Genomic DNA, 17,635 nt, shown 5'->3' with positions numbered 1-17,635 from the left:
TGTATTCCAAAACAGTAAAAATCAAATATTTAACTCTAGGGGGGCTGGAAAATGATCATATGTTTTTTTTAAAGTGCAGTGTACCTTTAAAACAAACTTATTTACAATATAAAATCATTTATTTTTGAGGAAACGTTTGACACAGAAAATCACATATGTCATAACTTCAGCTGTATTCCTGTATGGTTGTAATGCTGTTTAACACCAACCTACCTTTTTGTTTTTTGCTATAGCGGTATCCAGCCTAGATGAGGAAAGCAAGTGGTCGGTGCACTACACAGCACCCTGGCATCAACAGGAGAACGTCTTCCTGCCAGGAAGCAGACCAACCTGTGTAGATGACCTTCATCAGCAGGCCAAAGTCAACCTGAAAACAGTCCTCAGAGGTCAGAGAAACAGTGCAAATACTTATACAGTGCAAAAATAACATTTCTTTTTGTGTCCAGATTCATCCTAGTTTTGAATGCCTGTATTTTGGTTCACGTTACCTCCACAAAATTATTTGACATTGGGGGAATAGCAGTTTTTTCATACCTGAGAATAGCATCACAAAAATTTACTTTGTTAAGGTTCCTCAGTTTGTGACTCATTTGACCTTGCTTTTCCTAAATATTTATTCCTCGGAGATGCTAGGAATACTGATGTGCTGTGAGCTGTCTTGGCCTCAGCAGGTGTAGCAGGTGGTCCACCACGTCTGTTTCATCTGCCAGGGTCATGCCAGTTCTCTGTGTTAGTTATAGCCATGAATTATATTAACTTTTAATCTAATTCAAATTAATTCTTTGGTTGGACATGTCATGTTTCAAACCATTTCATTCTGACATTCATCAAACAGAAGAAATGGTTTGGAACAACATTAGGACTAAAACAGGATGATGGAGCTTTCATTTTTGAGGTACTTATTTGTTTAAAGCTTTCTGACATGGTTTGACAGGTTGTGTGTGTGCGTGTGTATACAGTTTATTAAGAAATGTTATAATCCATTCCATATGCATTATTAATTGCCTTCTCTCTCATTTATGTGTTATATTGAAGTCCTTTCTATTTAGAGTCTAAAGTAACTGCCATAGGTTTTTTTATTGCATAACAAAAGTGATGCTTTGTGTTAATCGGTTTACTGAATATCCAAAACAAATCAATTCTCATTACCAGGACTCTCCTTACAAAGCCCTATACAGTATATAAAGTAACAGATTATAAGATGGCAACCAGCTGAGATGTTGTGTTTTAATATTTGCATACAGTGTATTGTAAGTTACGCTTCACACTGTAAAAAGTCATTCTGCAGGCTTGTAGATTTGATGAAATTGAATATGTAAACTTTATTTAATACAATTAATTTCATGTAGTTTGGTAATTTTTTTGTGTTAAAATTCTTAAAAAAAAAACTGAAATAAAAACAACTTATTGTTTTTGTGAAGGATTTAGCTATTCTTATTGTGCATCTGCGCATGTAGCGAATACTGAATAAATCCAACGTAATACAAATGAGCTGTTTTAAATTAAAAACCAGTTCAGGTTAATATGCAGGTCGTGAGCGCTGAGCAGACGGATTTAGGAAATATTTCTGTTATTGTGCCAAAAATCAAAGTTTTGAAAGCATTTCAGTCGAGAATGTATGTTTTTTAAACAAGAAAATGCAGTTGGTTCATAAAGATATCGCCTATTTAAGCATTTCCTTCGAGTTTTCAATATTATCTGTCTGCACAAGCGGAGGCTGTAGTTTCAGGACCGCAGTTTCAGGACCGCAGTTTTAGGACCCTCGTTTTTTTTAACAGCGCCATCTAGCGAAACTGTAGCCTCTGGTGGTGCAGGCAGATGCTACTCGAAAAAAGTGCCACAAATGCATATTTTCACCCAATTTAAACTACTTTTAAAGTTTTAGATGTTTTTAAAGGTTTATTACACCCAAATACTGCTTTCTTTATTTAAATTAAATCAGATTTTTAGGAATGTTAAGTAATTATTGGCTCTACGTTGTATTATTTAATAACTCATCAAGTAAAATAAACAAGGAATCGTGTACTTTAGCCTTTTTAGTCAATCACATATTCAAGAACAGAGGGAATACACAAGGATGACTCTGGGGTAGATTTAAAATTTTTGTATTTATAAAATTATATATTGCAACAGTTGAATTTGAACACACACAAAAAAATAGTGTAACACTTTACAATAAGGTTCATTAGTTAACATTAGTTAATGTATTAACTAACATGAACAAACCATAAGCAAAACATTTGTTACAGTATTTATTAACCTTAATCTTTAATTAAGCTAAATAAAGCGTTTAATTGTTTTTTCATGTTAGTTCACAATTCATTAACCAACTATCAAGTATTACTAATTGTTGAAATTAACATTAACAAATATTAATAAATGCTGTATAAGTGCAGTTTATTATTAGTCCATGCAATTAATGTAGTTAACTAATGTTAACTAATTAACCTTATTGTAAAGTGTTACCCAAATTTGTTAATGATGTGAACAACATAAGAACTGCATGGACAACGTCTTCACTGACTCCTAAGTGAGAGAAAGATAAATAAATGAATGAAACCAGGAACATTTAGTTGAACATGTTCAACAACTCTTTAATTTTTGATTTCAAACTTTATATCAATCTTCATACCAAGTAATGTTCATATTAGTATTGCATAGTGTTCATTACAGGAGCAAAGGTTCTTGAAACATTCATGTCAATAAAGCACATCTGAGCAGATAAAAAATAATAATAGAGAGAGATAGATAAATATAAATATTAAATATTTAAAGCACACATTGTGATGTATGCAGCAGCAACTGGATGCTCTCCCCTCTTTTTTTCCAATTGTTTGTCTATGATTCGATTAAATTCCTCCACTTCACTGAAATAGTACATAAAGAACATAATCACTGATTAACAAAAATGCTGTTAAAAAGTGGTACACAGTACAGTACAATACAGTACAGTACAGTAAACAGTACATGACACAATCTAACACATGGTATTTTAACAGTCAATTATTATGATGGCCTACTGTTATGTCTGACTATAAAAATGTCACATGTCTCAATCAACATTAAAACCACATCTAAATGAAGAGACATACTCATAACATGTATTGTGTGGTAACGTCAAAAAGGCTGACTGTGATCATGTGACAGTTAAAACATATTTATATTATTTTAACTAAAAAAAAAAAAAACGAGTAACTAACTAACAAGTTTTTACAACCAGCGTAATACAGTTTTCTTGTACTGTCACTAAGTCAACACAAGCTTTTATGCAACAGTTTAATTAAACGAATGTGCTAACAAGTTATTTACAGCATAATTCTATAAAAAGCACGTTGAATGACCTCTGTGTATGAAATGTGCTACACAAATAAACGTGCCTTGCCATATTACGTATGATGGATATGCAAGACTATTTAGCAAATCACAATCACTATATTAATCGGCTATGTTAACTTTCCAATGAAATGCATCACGATTGTATTTAATGTTCAAATAAAAATTGATTCAAACTTGATACTCACACTCTGCTTGTCATCCATCTTTGTTGGTCCTCTAGTTCGCTAGGTGGCGTTGTCACTAAAAACCTAGGGTCCTATAACTGCGGTCCTATGACTGCGGTCCCGAAACTGCAGTCTCCGCTTGTGCAGGCAGATGCTACTCCGAGTTTTTGGCGATGGGAGCTCCAGATAATCAACCGGTGCTTAGGGCTCATATATACCGGACAACAGCGCCTCACCTCGGCCAGTCTTGCTGAAAATCACAGTAGTGTTTGTAGTGTTTAAACTGTGGATAAAATTCATTTCGGGTCCATTTAAAAGGCAATCTTTGGTCTTATAAGTATGTAAGCAGTGTTTCTTTGTATAATTTATTTGTAATTCGTAAATATTAATTACAGTAAGGATTAATACGAACTGGGTTTGGACGTAACTTCAGCTTTAGGACCTTAGGAGGTCGCATATCTAGGATGCATTTGTCATCAAGACTGTCTTATTTCAGCATATTAACAAGTTGACTTTTATTCTTAGTTAATCGTAAATTGTTGTAATATGCGTATGACTTGCGAATGTTATACTTAGTTAACTTAAACAAACCAGGCTTAATGGAGAATGCAGTCTGCACAGTCTGAACCTTCGAACTCAGAAACGGGCTGCAATTGGTTGTCCACTGTAACTCATTTTAAGTGACAGAAAAACTGTCCAATCATATTGTTCATCTGAATGGGTGGGTTCTCTTAATCCACTCGCTCGCTCTGAGGACTTTCGTGTTTTAAAGATAAGTGTGACTTTACTGCGGTCTTTTTCGGTTTATTTAGTTTCGTGTTAGTTATATACACAAAGTATTCGATTAAAATGTTAATGTAAAACTATTATCCGCTGTAAATTAATTGTGTGTTCAATTGCGAAGTTCGCGTGGCTGACTGAATTGTTTGACAAAGGCGTCTTACTGGAGTTATCTGCTGCCCTCCGAAACTTGAAGCAAAACTGAAGGGAAATGTAACGTTATTCATTTAATTCCACAAAAGGTGAGGAAGATATTCGTTATCTTTTTAAAATGTTTAAGCTTTCTACATAATGTAAAATTAACATTATTAATTTTGCGACCTATTAACTATATTGTACTGCAATTTCCTGCAGGCAACGTGAAACATTGCTGAGGGAGAACTAACGTATATTCATAACAAAAGGTGAGTAATATTATTAAAAATATATATTGTATATATTATATTGTGTATATAGTGTATGTGTTTGTATATACACATGAGTAACTTGGTTAACAAATAAATATGTGACTGCATCCTATGGTGTGACAGAAAAAATGTAGGGAAAAGATTTGCCCTTTTCAAACATGTTTTGATATTATTTGTAATTCTAATGAGAATTTATTATCAGTTTTCTTCAAAACATTTTAATATACAAGTTTAATGTGTTGATTATTTCAGTATTCAGGCTGTATAAATGTATAAAGGTTTTAAGAAATAATTGCTGTTTAATGTTGCAGGATAATGATGAAGAGGCGGGACTTGGGCAGCTTGTGATGGCTGTAATTGTAAAGAATGGATCTTCTAGGAGTGGAAGCCCAAGGGATGCTGGAATTGTTATCGAGGCCTTAAAGTTGTTCCCAGGGCAGGCTTTATCCTCATTGGATTGGATCGTTGCATTGAATCTCCAGTATCCCAGGCATCTTTTCAGGTGTTTCAGAAACTTTTCTTGGAGCTGGATTCTTCAACGTTTATAAACTGATTACAGTACAGTAAGTCTAAACTGCTGTCTGATTTTCTGGGTGTGAATCAATGTAACAGAACACAAACATGGAACCTTTCGACGGGAAATGTGGACAGTTTTCTCTAAAGACTGTAAAATACTTTTTGAAGTTTACACTGTTACAAATACACCATTAAAAATGAGATGCTTTCCTGTTCTTTTGACTGCAATAAAATAAGAATTGATTCATCTTTGTCTGTCATTCTGAAATTAGATATAATACTCATTACTAATAATATTATTAATGGATGATGTTAAATTAAAATAGTATAATTGAATAGTATTTATTGTATAGTGCTAGGTCTTTGTCCTGTATACCCAATATTTTGTTTAAATTTAAATTAATTTCTAATTGCAAATTGCAGTTAACCTATTTGAATGGGTTACTATTAAAGACTTTATGGTATGATTCTAACTCAATTTTTATTTGTTGAATTTAAATAATGATATTGCTTGTAATCTGTTGCCACACTTTTATTGAGTAGATTTGGCATAATATTTTTTATTGTATAGTGCTAGATCTTTGTCTAGTATACCCAATATTTTTGTTTAAATTTTAATAAAATTTTTAATTGCAAATTGCAGTTTGGATTTTTGAATATGTTAATATTAAAGAGTTTATAGAGTAAATCTAAATCAATTTAGATTTGTTGAATGTAATTAATGATATTGCTTGTAATCTGTTGCCACAATTTTATTGAGTAGATGGGGCATATTATTTTTTACAGTGCAGGTGCAATGTCTTCATGAACTACTGCATTGAAGATTAAGTGAATAAATTGAGCTCTTATAAAAGACAGCATTGAGAGAGAGAGAGAAAGAGGGAGAGAGAGATTGAGTGTTGGTCATAGTGTTTCCCAGAAGGCATACACAATGATAGCTGCCAGAAAAGGTTATGAGATAAAATAAATAGATATGTCAGTGGCAGTAGGTGGAGACTTACAGCCATCCATAACCCAACATTTAGACCTGACATATTGAAGATAAATTCTGTCTATAAATATTGGTCTTTAAGTCATTTTTCTCATATTTTGAAGATTTTCTGATAATAATCTATGTATAGTCGATACATTCGTTGAATATTTCTGATATTGTATTGTAGTATAAGCTCTTCTGTAAAGCATATGCTATCTACATCTGTCAGTCTGAACTGTGCCCCTCCCTCCATTGAGGGCAAATGGGACATTCAGACTCTGCAGTGATTCAGTATAATGCTGAGTGTGGTATAAAAGTCACCAGGCTTAATGTGAGTCTTAAAGGCGGGGTGCACGATTTTTGAAAAACACTTTGGAAAAGGTAGTCGGGCCGAGTACCAAAACACACTTGTAGACAAAAATAAAAAAGAATAAAAAAAAACCCAAAGAGTTTTGATATTTTTCCTATTTAAAACTTGACTCTTCTGTAGTTACATCGTGTGCTAAGACCGACGGAAAATTAAAAGTTGTGATTTTCTAGGCAGATATGGCTAGGAACTATACTCTCATTCTGGCGTAATAATCAAGGACTTTGCTGCCGTAACATGGCTGCAGGAGGCGTAGTGATATTAAACATTGCCCGAAAATAGTCCCCTGCCATTGAAAGTTACTAAGGGGACTATTTTCGGTGCTGCGTGATATTTTCTGTGATATTTTACACGATGTAACTACAGAAGAGTCAAGTTTTCAAAAAAAGTGGAGTGTCCCTTTAAAGAATGGGAGGGTAACAAAGCACATAGAGAAATTGCAATAGTACCATGAAATGTGCATTAGCATCAAATGCAATAAACCATTTAATCAAAGTTGAAATGGCGATAGTAGGACTTTAATAATAAAAGCTACGATTACCTTGAGCTTTGCTGAAAGCTGTTTTTCTGTACTGCAGTGTGGTAGCCATATGTTTTGTCTTATTATTATTGCATGCAATACATTGTCTTTACACACTCATATCATTACTCATCATAATTAAATGAAATGGCTATTCTTGCCTCTCCAGAGTGTGACAAGCTCAGGAAAGATGGCTTCCGCAGCTCCCAGTACTACTCGCAAAGCCCTGCCTTCTCTTCAAGCAGCCTTTGTGAAAATGTGCACCTGGAGGAGGAGAAGACGGAGAAGAACGACAAAGTAAACAACGTTAATTGCATACATTTGACCACAATCCTTCATTTTGCATTCACTTGTGTGTTTTTAGATTTAAAGGTTTTTAGCTGTGCAGATGGAAAGCCTTACATCATAAGATTCAACATAAATAACCTTATATCCAAAACCTTTAGGTAGAAGTGGTTATTTTAAAACACAATTTACATGCAATTTAAGTATTCAGACTATTCCGGCTTTGTGAGTCTGGATTGATGTATGAACAAGAAATAGGTGGGTGTTCCTGTAGCTCAATTGGTGGGGCAGCCAGTAGCAGTGCAAAAGATCAAGGGTTTATTCCCAGGAAACAAACACATATAAACTGTATAACTTGTAATCCACTGTACATTGATTTGGATTCAATCGTCTGCCAAATGCATTAATGTAAATGAAATTCCAAATGTTAAACAAGAACTGTTTATTTTAAAGAACTCATAAATAAATATACTTATTACATGATTCGTTGGAATGCTTGATTCTGATTTGCCAGGCGCAACATTTGCAGGTTTGTTATTCCCAGTTATACCACATGGCTGTTGAATGCTTGATTCTGATTGGCTAAGAAATGTTGCATGGGTGTTGATTATTTTGCAATAACGGCACACCTAACCTTTAAAATGTCTTAAAAATAGGCACCAGAGCAATATTTTTGGTAATCGTGGTATAAGCGGAATAATTGACTCGGTAATTGGGTAATAGTTGAATGATATTTCAACTGCCCGTCGTTAATTATTCCTTAAATAACAACCGCTTAAAACTAATAACACGCGGTAACACGGATGCTGCAGATAATTTTATAAGGTACAGTTTAATATTACACAAAAAGACAATATAAATGTCTTTTAACTCCTTCCCCGCCATTGACAAGATATCTCGGCAATTAAAAGAAAACATTTCCCTGCCAATGACGCTTTCCTGACGAGTTTTTACGGTAATCTGTAATATCCGATCTTAGTGACGATCTTACCCAATTTATAAAAAACTGAAGCAAAAACTAATTTAATTCATTTTAAACTTTAATTATGTTTTAATAATCAGTCGGAATCTGATATCTAACAAAAATCTTTTACAAAAATGCAATTATTTCAGCTTTTTGCTCAAAATTTTGTAGTTTTGAAGAAACCTACCCATATTTAATAGTGTATTAAAAGAGGAAAATGAAGATAGGATAAAAAAGTTTTTTTCCCCCCGTTTTGTTGTTTTGTTTGTTTGAAAGCAGAGGGTCTGTTATTTCATTTGATATATTTGTGTGTTAATATATATTTATAGTAGAAAATTTTTCTAAAAGGCATTTTTTTACTTTTGGGAAAATCACAAAAAAACGCTTGAGGGTAACTTTAAAAAAAAGGCTGTCAGGAAATGGGTCAATAACACACTCTAAAAAAATTGCACTAAAAGCTCGTAATCATAGGGGAACCATTTTTAGTGCTACATTTTTAGTGCTACACCAGATATGGTTCTATATAGCACAATATGGTCCTACACAGGTACTACATAGGTGCTATATGACACTTAAAATGGTTCCCCTATGATTACGAGCCAGTGAACCACTTTTAGTGCTATTTAGCACCGTTTGTTTTTATAGTGATATTATATTTACAAATGATTAAACCAAATAATGTGTTTGTCACATTCAAACGTCTTATTTTAAAACCAAAATTAAACAAGGGTTTTCTCACCAAAGGTCTGCATTTGTTAAAAATAAGCAAATAAAATATTTTAAATCAATATTTAATGTTCCTTATTATACTTATGAGGTAATAGCCGTGTAATAAGCTGGATAATGTACAGGAAGCAGGTTGTTATCATAAAATAATCCCATTCTTTGTGATATAAACCTTTTGCTAGATATTATTCTTTTTTATTTTGTTGGTACTTGATAATAAAAGCTAATATGATCATATGCATGCTAAAAAGGCCTGGTATTCAGACATACCAGTACTTGAATCTCTTGTTTGGCACTGCCCCCTAGTGACTTTTTAAATGCCCATCAAATCACCATCAATAAGTCAAACTAAGAAAAACATTTTACACATTCTTAAGCAAAGGTAATATCTCAGTTAATTTCACATTTTCTTTGTCTTCATCAAGCGGTCTAAAGTCCTAGACTGCCTATCACAGTCTTGCCTCTCTCTCTGCTGTCATTTACGACCTTGGAGAAGAAAGGTACAACACTCGCTGCAGTAGTAGAAGTGTGTAGAATACTTAAAATCCCATCAAATCCTCGTAGCTCCTTTATACCCAACCAACTAGCGCTAGTCACCTGCTACGAGTGTGTTTCCCCTCAACAGCTTTGGAGACATTGACTGCAGTAGATTACACACATTACACAATTCGATTGTGTGTTTGTCTCAGTCTAAATATTGCTTTTCATCTTTGTGCAAAGTAGAATAAACCGTTGATGTATTGTGTTTAGCTCTAAAGAGTATCAAGACAGGTTATGGTTGTATAGACCGACTGTAACAGTGATCTCAAATTAACATGAATAATTTAGAGAGTAGCTCTCCTCCATTCAGTGCACCCCTGGGCTTATTGCTCACAGGAAAATGCACTCAAAGTCTTTTGGGAGAGCACTTTATTGAATGATCTGTTAAAATGACCAAGTATCAGACAATACCCATCGCTAGACATTGGGTTGGCTCTCATTCGCAGAATCCTGACCTTATCAAATCGATCTGTTCGTGTTGTGTTCAGGGTTCAGAGTCGCCTACCGAAGAAGAGAAGCTGGTATACTCGATGCCATCTCAGACACCTCTGCTGGAACATGGCTTTGACTTGAACATCCAGAGGAGCTGGACCAGCTGTTCACCTTTACCCACACCAGAGGAGAAGATGAGGCTACAGGCCCAGACGGTTCTTACTGATATTATTCCCATCAACATCACAGGTATCCTCATTGGTGTGTGATAAAAATATCACTGGTAGACTTCATATCTTCAGGTTTTCATGTGTTGTAATGGTAAGAAGGACAGGGTGGAATTCTTGTGTAAACACATACAGGACAATATTTTTTTGCACCTTTTTTCAGGTGAGAATTTTGACCGGCAGGCCAGCTTCCGTCGCTCCATTTCAAACACTGATACCATAATACGAAGGTCCAAGAGGGTGCAAAGACGAAAGACAATAACGGGCGTTCCTGACAACATCCAGACAGAACTAGGTACAAGTCTTGTATTTTGCAAGTGAATTTCCAGTTGATCCTTGACGTTTTGGTTCATTGTTTAACTCAGTTTAATTTGAAGATAATTTGTTTGATTAAAAAGTACAGAATTTCAATTAATAAGAAAAAAAGACTTTTACAAGATGCAAAATAAAACTTTTGGTGTCCCCAGGGTAGGTATTTGAAGTTTTAGCTCAAAATATCATATAGATAATTTATTATAGCATGTTAAAATTGCACTTTGTAGGTGTGAGCAAAAATGTGCCATTTTGGGTGTGTCCTTTAAAATGCAAATGAGCTGATCTCTGGGGCGGTATTATCCCCTTCTGACATCACAGGGGAGCCAAATTTCAATGACCTATTTTTTTCACATGCTTGCACACAATGGTTTACCAAAACTAAGTCACTGGGTTGTTGTTTTTCACATTTCTAGGTTAATAGAAGTACTGGGGACACATTTATAGCACTTAAACATGGAAAAAGTCAGATTTTCATAATATGTCCCCTTTAAAATGCTTTTTTGATAGGGATGTTTCGATACGCAAATTTGTGGTATTTGATATTCTTACATGGTTTAAAATTCAAAAACACAAATTCTGTAATGCACCCTCATGTTATTATAAACCTGTATGACTTTTTATTCCAGAACTTGAGAAGAAATTTGAAAGAATTTAAAGCTTTTATCTGATATTTTTTAGTATAGTGGGTGTCATTCAATAAGCATGCGTACGCACAAATTTGTGCATGAAATGTGCGTGCATACGTTTTCACAAACAAATCGTGATTCAACAAAAACTTTCGTACCAAAAATACGTACCAAAAATGCATGTGCATGGTTTCTAGAGAGAGAAATCGCAGATAATACACAAATCCATGAAGGGCACGATTGCAAATACAATGCACGTCACATGTCTTTACAGGATCTTTAAACACAAATGTGTGTAGATGTACGCACAAAATACGGAAGAGATTATCTGTAATATGTGTGTGAAAAGGGCATTTAAGAAAAACAATCAAGTCTACAAACGCAATATTAAGCATAATATATCTAAACTTCCCATATCTATTTTGTTGCAGCAGACAAAGAACAAGATGACTCCAGACTTCAGTCCATGGGTATGGCAGATCAGCACTCAACCCTCTGTCGAGCCGGAAGCGTTAACTCCACCCTGAGACGGATGGATACCCGTGACTCCAGTTGCCAAACAGAAGAGTTAAAGATTGTTCCTCCCTCAGTACGCAGAATCAGAGCACAAAAAGGCCATGGAATTGCAGCCCAAATGGCCAATGCATCTCCCTCCTCAAGCACCATTTCTACCATGAGTGACTGTAACAGCATTAGCTACACTCAACTTAATGGGAGTGATCAGAGCTTTTACAGTTTGCCTCGCATTTCACATCAGCCTTGTGAACCTAAGTACAGCAGCTCCCCCTACAGGATGAATTCTGGCTCTACAAGCTCCTTGCCTTACCAGTTTGACTTGCAGCATGGTTCCTCAGCATCGCTGCCGAACTCGAAAAGCAGCCCCAAATCTGGTGAATTTCAGAATGAGCATCTTATTGCAAACTACCATGGCTGTGACCAAAATAACAGCTTGGCCTTATTTAGTCTCAGTGATGCTCTACAGAACTCTTTTGCTGGACGAAACACAACAGAGGATGACTCTATGCAGTCACCTCATTCCTCAGCACAGTTGGTCAGTTCTACCGATGCCTCATTGTCTGGTACATCCTCTTGTTACGAATCAACCACCTCACTGTGTACAGGGATCCATACAGAGACCGAGTCCCAGTGCAGCACGCTTGACGGCAGAAAGCGTAGTTGTAACTGTGTTCGTAGGGGTTCCGACTTCTCAGAGAGCAGCAATCAAAGCTGTAGCACCCTAACCAATGACCAGTGGACATTTGAGATTCCTCCTAAGGACCAGCTTATTTCAAGTTGCTCCTCACCTGTCAGTCACATAAACAACAGTCAAGAACATTCTCCGAGCAAGACGGACACCAACTCATTGTTCTCTGCGGACAACGATGGGTACTATACCTCCATGCGTCTAGAGTCTGGTATGAAGTCACACAGTCATGGCCGCATCCATGAAGAGTCAAACACAAGGCACAGTTTGTACGAGTGCAAGGACCACCACAGTCAGAGTGATTGTGCAAGTCTGCACAGCAACCGCTCCCTGACTCGCAGCATTTCCCTTCGGAAAGCCAAGAAGCCCCCTCTCCCTCCTGCGAGAACCGACTCCTTACGACGCAAACCTCAGAGGAAATCTCACCACAGTGGATCGGTCCTTAGTGAGCAGCTGATCTCCAGCCTTCAACAGTCCTTAGAACTTAACCTGCAAACGCAAAATGCATCCTTTCCTGGACACCCAGCCAATGGCTTTGAAGATCCTTGGGTACTCCGACCCCGAAGCAAGAGCACTGTTAGCGCAACAAGCAGTGGTATGTCGGCACCAGCTGCCGTGTGTCCGATCACACCTACACACAGTGACAGCAGCAGTCAGCCCTCAGACTATGCCGAGTCATGGGACTTTTACATGGATTACCCAGGTCCACGATCAGACCAAGGTGTCCCTTTTCAAATTACAAGACATGGAGGTTCTGAGGAAAATCCAGGGGTCGTGATCAATGGATCTTACAACAATGGTTTCCCATCAGCACACTGCAATGGGATTAAGTCGAAACTGGTATCATCACCTGAAAAGGTCCATCGCCTGACTTCGCCATCCAGCGGGTATTCAAGCCAGTCCAACACACCAACTGCAGGCACTCCGGTTACTTCTTTACTACGAGTAAAGTGTCCTACAGGAAGGGCAAAACCAAAAGTGCCAGAGAGAAAGTCCTCCCTGCTGTCTTCTGTGTCCTCTTCTTCTACATCTCTTTCCTCCAACACCTCAGATTCCATTAAGAACATTCCTCCACCTCCACCTTTACCTGACATAACTACTGCTCAATGTGTAACACCCAGCCCAATTTCCAGCTGCTTGACAGCAACTACGATAGACTCAGCCCCACCTCCTCTTTCTCAACATGATGTATCTTCTGCCCTACAACAGAATTCACCTTCAAATGTACCCACACCTGAAAAGTGTGAAAGGCTCTTCGATGGCTTTCTTGATTTTGTCCCACACTCACCAAAGGTTTTGGAATCTCTGTCATTGAATGAAGGTACAATTAGCCCTCCACCTCCTCCACTTCTTCCTCCTCCCGAACCCTCATCATTCATTCAATCTCCTCCTCCCCCTCTACCTCCTCCTCCACCATTACCTGAGATAAGTCTTCACACTGCAGCCATATTTACAAAAGAGAGTTATCTTACATCTACAGAGTCTGTGGAAAGTGAAAAGGGACTAAACCTTAATCGCTTTGAAGAGCCGGAGAAGAGACCAAAAATTACTGCTGATGCTCTGAAGATGGTGCATCTACGACCCGTCAAGCTCAGGCAAATTGAAAGTATTTTTACAGCAGTCAGTGTTAAACATTTTGAGGACCAGCTACAATATTCTCGAAACTGCTCAGGGAGAACCCTACAAAGTGAACCTGCAGAGAAAACAGTCACTGCCAGTTGTGTTGGTGAGACAGAAAATGGAATGGAAACACATGAATCTTCAGATAACAAAGGAAACCCCCTTAAAGCATCGTATCCTTATCTACCCCCTGGCCCAGATGACCATGTCACCAATACTAAAACTGGGCAGAATGGTCCCATGCAAACTTCTGAGCCTCTTAGTATCCCAAATGATTTACCTTCTCACGAGATTGCACAGTGCACAGACTCCACCCTACAAAATTTCCCTTCGAAACAAAAGCCTCCTATATCTCCTAAGAAGCCAAATCTAGCCCTTATTATTCCACCAAACAATCAGGTTTCTAATGGGCTTCAACAGGTTCAGGAAACAACCATCACTCCTGATCCAGAGCCAGTAAATGACACAGACTCAACAGACGTACATGTAGGTCATCTGCAAGAGATTCCATCAGGCCTTGAGGCAGAAGAAGAAACTGATTCGGGTTCCTCGACCCCTGTGGTCAAAGGCAGACTGTCTTTCAATAGTGATTTGTCATCAAGCAGTCTGCAAGACCTTCAACTTTCTGATCCCATTCTTCATGAGCACGATGAAGACCTGGAGCTCAGTGATGATAAAAATACATCAGATGATGGTTTAAGCAGCAGCTCAGGATCCATCAGCTTTAAAGAAGATGAAAGTGAGGAAAATGGTAAGGACTTCATTTATTAGTAAAAAAAAAAAAAAACTAAGGCCTGGTTTCACAGACAATGCTTAGCTTAAGCCAGGAATAGGCCTTCGTTAAATAAAGGCACATTTGAAGATCTGTCCGTTATTTTCAGTTGAGACACCTGTTTGGATCCTAAGGAATGAATGGGGCTAGGGTAAATGCTAAAACATTCACAACACGCTGAACAAAGATTAAGTGGACGCATTGAAAAAATATAGATATGTATTAATTCATCTAAGTTGAGGTAAGAACATAGTGAAATATTGAAAATTGTGGTGTTTTCCTTTAAGCCTCGTCTGTGAAACCAGGGGTAAGTTTTTGTATATAGGGGATACTCTAGTGTGCCAACAGGTTGTGTGTTACAATCAGGACAAGGCAGCATAATCATTGACAAAAAGCAGTTTACTTAAAGGGATAGTTCACCCAAAAATGAAAATTATGACATAATTTTCCCACCCTCAAGTTGTTTCAAACCTGTGTTAATCTCTTTGCTGAATGCAAAGGGAGATATTTTTAAGAATGTTAATAACCAAGCAGATCTGGGGCACCATTCACTTCCATAGTAAGATAAACTAATACAATAGATGTGAATGGTGCCCCAGATCTGTTTGGTTTGGAACAACTTGAAGGTGAGTAAATGATGACAGAATTTTATTTTAAAGTAAGTATAATCCATAAAGGGACAGTAGATTGACATGCACCATCACTATCCAACATGCACCACTAGTTAATATAAAGCAAGCAAAGAAGATTTCTGCACACTGATTTGCAGAACTTTAAATCACTGCATTTTACTTTTCTTTGGTATTTATTAGACGATCAAATTCCCTTTACAGTTTTGCATGAATCAGCAAACACTCTATATTCTGTTGACAAGCCATAGCTTATCCATCTTTCCGGCAACTGATAAGTTTAAGTAAATTAGTTTGATATAGTTTGCTATAACGCACTCCCAAGCACACAAAAAATTAAAAGCATACTGTATGCATGTTCATTACCACCCCCAAAGTTCTTGGTCATGACTATAACTCTCTAACTCCCTGTCTTTATGATTTTATATCTGTTACGTAATTAGATCCGCCGTGAAGTAAGCAGAACGATAGCCCTGGAGTGTGTGATGGATAGCGGGTTCAGACTGTAATATTCACAAGCCTCTGCAGTGCCCGCCAAAGTGCAGTTATTGCACATCGGCAGGTCTTTCAAAGCACTGTGAATAATTTAAAGAGTTGAAAATGTCTGTTGCAGCTTATGGCCTTCCTGCTTTTGAATCAGCGTCAGCTCAGTTGTTTCTCCTCACTTTGAGATTGTGATGCGCATTGTTTGTGTGTAGGATGCACTGTAGGTGCTACATTTGAATCGAGCACGGAAAGCTCACCGGGCGAGAACGTTAACGGAAAGGTTGTGGGGGAGATGGTGACGCCCGTTCGTCCCCGCACTACAGAGGACCTCTTTGCTGCCATTCATAGGTATGTGTTTATAATTTTAATTAGCAAAATCCATATTATAGAACACATCAAAACAGAACTGAGAATACTTTTATTGTCATTGCACAGCTGTAACACAAAACCAGTCTTAAGTTGCATGGGTATATTTATAGCAATAGGCCAACAATATATTGTTTGGTTCAAAATGATTGATTTTTCTTTTATGGCAAAAAAACATTACGATAATAAATTAAAGATTATGTCTCATGAAGATATTTTGTACATTTCCTACTGTAAATATATAATGATATATTAACTTTATTTTTATGAATGGAAGCACTTGCTAAGGACTTCATCTGGAAAAAGATTTTTTACACCCTCAGATTCCAGATTTTGAAGTAGTTGTATCTCGGCCAAATATTGTCCTATCCTAACAAACTATACATCAATCATGTAAAGCTTATTTCAATATCAATCTCGATAAAAAAGACCCTTATGACTGGTTTTATGTTCCAGGGACACATACGTACTTATGTGTGTGTGTGTGTGTGTGTATAGATATAAATATGACATATGTAAACAAATATGTACATAGATAGGGCATACATAGTATTAATAAATGTATTAATAATTATTAAGAATAAATATAATATTTATATATAATAAAATATAATAGTTCGTAAAAAGCCAAATATTATTGCACAAACCATGTGGCTTATAAAAAATTATTTTGAGATAAACACATTAAATATGTGCATGGCTAAAGGGTCTGTTTAACTAGATTGTAATATTATGGAGTGCTACAGTAGATACAATTGATTCACGGTGCATTAAACATATATTATTACTACATTAATGCTCCTCTTACAGTACTCAACTTACATCAAAGTTACTCAACTGAAATCAATGATGTAAGTTGAGTTGATCAATCACCACTTCAATCAAAATGGATTTTTTTTTGCAAAAAAATGTATATCGACATGCAACATGAATGTGTTCTTGCCTGTATAAATACCTGACATTTTATGGTTAAGTAATTTGTGTTTTTATTGGATAACAAAATTAATCACAAAGTACCAAACTATACATTCTTTCATCTGAATTAAAACTAATAAAGGTGTCCTTTAAAGGAACACATGACTTTTTGGGACTTTAGCTTATTCACCGTATCCCCCAGAATCAGATATGTCCATACATACCCTTTTCATCCACCGTTAGCCTAGCTTAGCACAAAGACTGGAAGTAAATGGCTCCTTCTAGCATACTGCTCCCAATAAGTGAAAAAATAACGACAACATTTTCCTATTTATATGTTGTGATTTGTATAGTCACAGCATGTACAAATAACAAGGTCATATGAGACGCAGCCCTCTTTTAACCGAAGCACTGCTACTTGGGTGGAGTGATTTTGCCGAGGTAGCAGTGCTTCGCCTTCTGAGA

General features: G+C 36.6%; 1 protein-coding gene and 2 long non-coding RNA genes across 14 annotated transcripts in view; 2 read left to right on the top strand and 1 right to left on the bottom strand.

Moving 5' to 3' along the window:
* Positions 1-17,635, bottom strand: part of LOC135777994 (uncharacterized) — a 72,845-nt gene that overhangs the window by 45,121 nt on the left and 10,089 nt on the right. For all 5 annotated transcript variants that reach the window (XR_010544389.2, XR_010544386.2, XR_012335299.1 and 2 more), the window contains exons 2-3: positions 7,225-7,327; positions 214-367 (exon numbers count right to left, since the gene is read on the bottom strand). This is a non-coding gene — a long non-coding RNA (uncharacterized lncRNA). The remainder of the gene's footprint in view (positions 1-213; positions 368-7,224; positions 7,328-17,635) is intronic.
* The window catches only part of nhsl1a (NHS-like 1a), a 68,190-nt gene that overhangs the window by 45,645 nt on the left and 4,910 nt on the right, over positions 1-17,635 (top strand). For 5 of the 8 annotated variants that reach the window (XM_073812361.1, XM_073812363.1, XM_073812364.1 and 2 more), the window contains exons 2-7: positions 234-386; positions 7,233-7,360; positions 10,067-10,259; positions 10,401-10,532; positions 11,610-14,753; positions 16,102-16,237. In XM_073812361.1, the coding sequence (XP_073668462.1) occupies positions 234-386; positions 7,233-7,360; positions 10,067-10,259; positions 10,401-10,532; positions 11,610-14,753; positions 16,102-16,237 (3,886 nt within the window). Of the gene's footprint in view, positions 1-233; positions 387-7,232; positions 7,361-10,066; positions 10,260-10,400; positions 10,533-11,609; positions 14,754-16,101; positions 16,238-17,065; positions 17,107-17,635 lie in introns of all 8 variants that reach the window. The other 3 variants (XM_073812367.1, XM_065288332.2, XM_073812362.1) reach the window with 3 other exon arrangements.
* Positions 4,232-5,725, top strand: LOC141280946 (uncharacterized). The gene is made up of 3 exons (XR_012335300.1): positions 4,232-4,522; positions 4,635-4,684; positions 4,999-5,725. It is a non-coding gene; the product is annotated as an uncharacterized lncRNA (long non-coding RNA).

This window comes from Paramisgurnus dabryanus, chromosome 17, assembly GCF_030506205.2.
Source record: "Paramisgurnus dabryanus chromosome 17, PD_genome_1.1, whole genome shotgun sequence".
In the NCBI taxonomy this organism is placed as follows: domain Eukaryota; kingdom Metazoa; phylum Chordata; class Actinopteri; order Cypriniformes; family Cobitidae; genus Paramisgurnus; species Paramisgurnus dabryanus.
The sequence above is the reverse complement of the archived record's forward strand: the minus strand, read 5'-3'. Positions and strand labels throughout refer to the sequence as shown.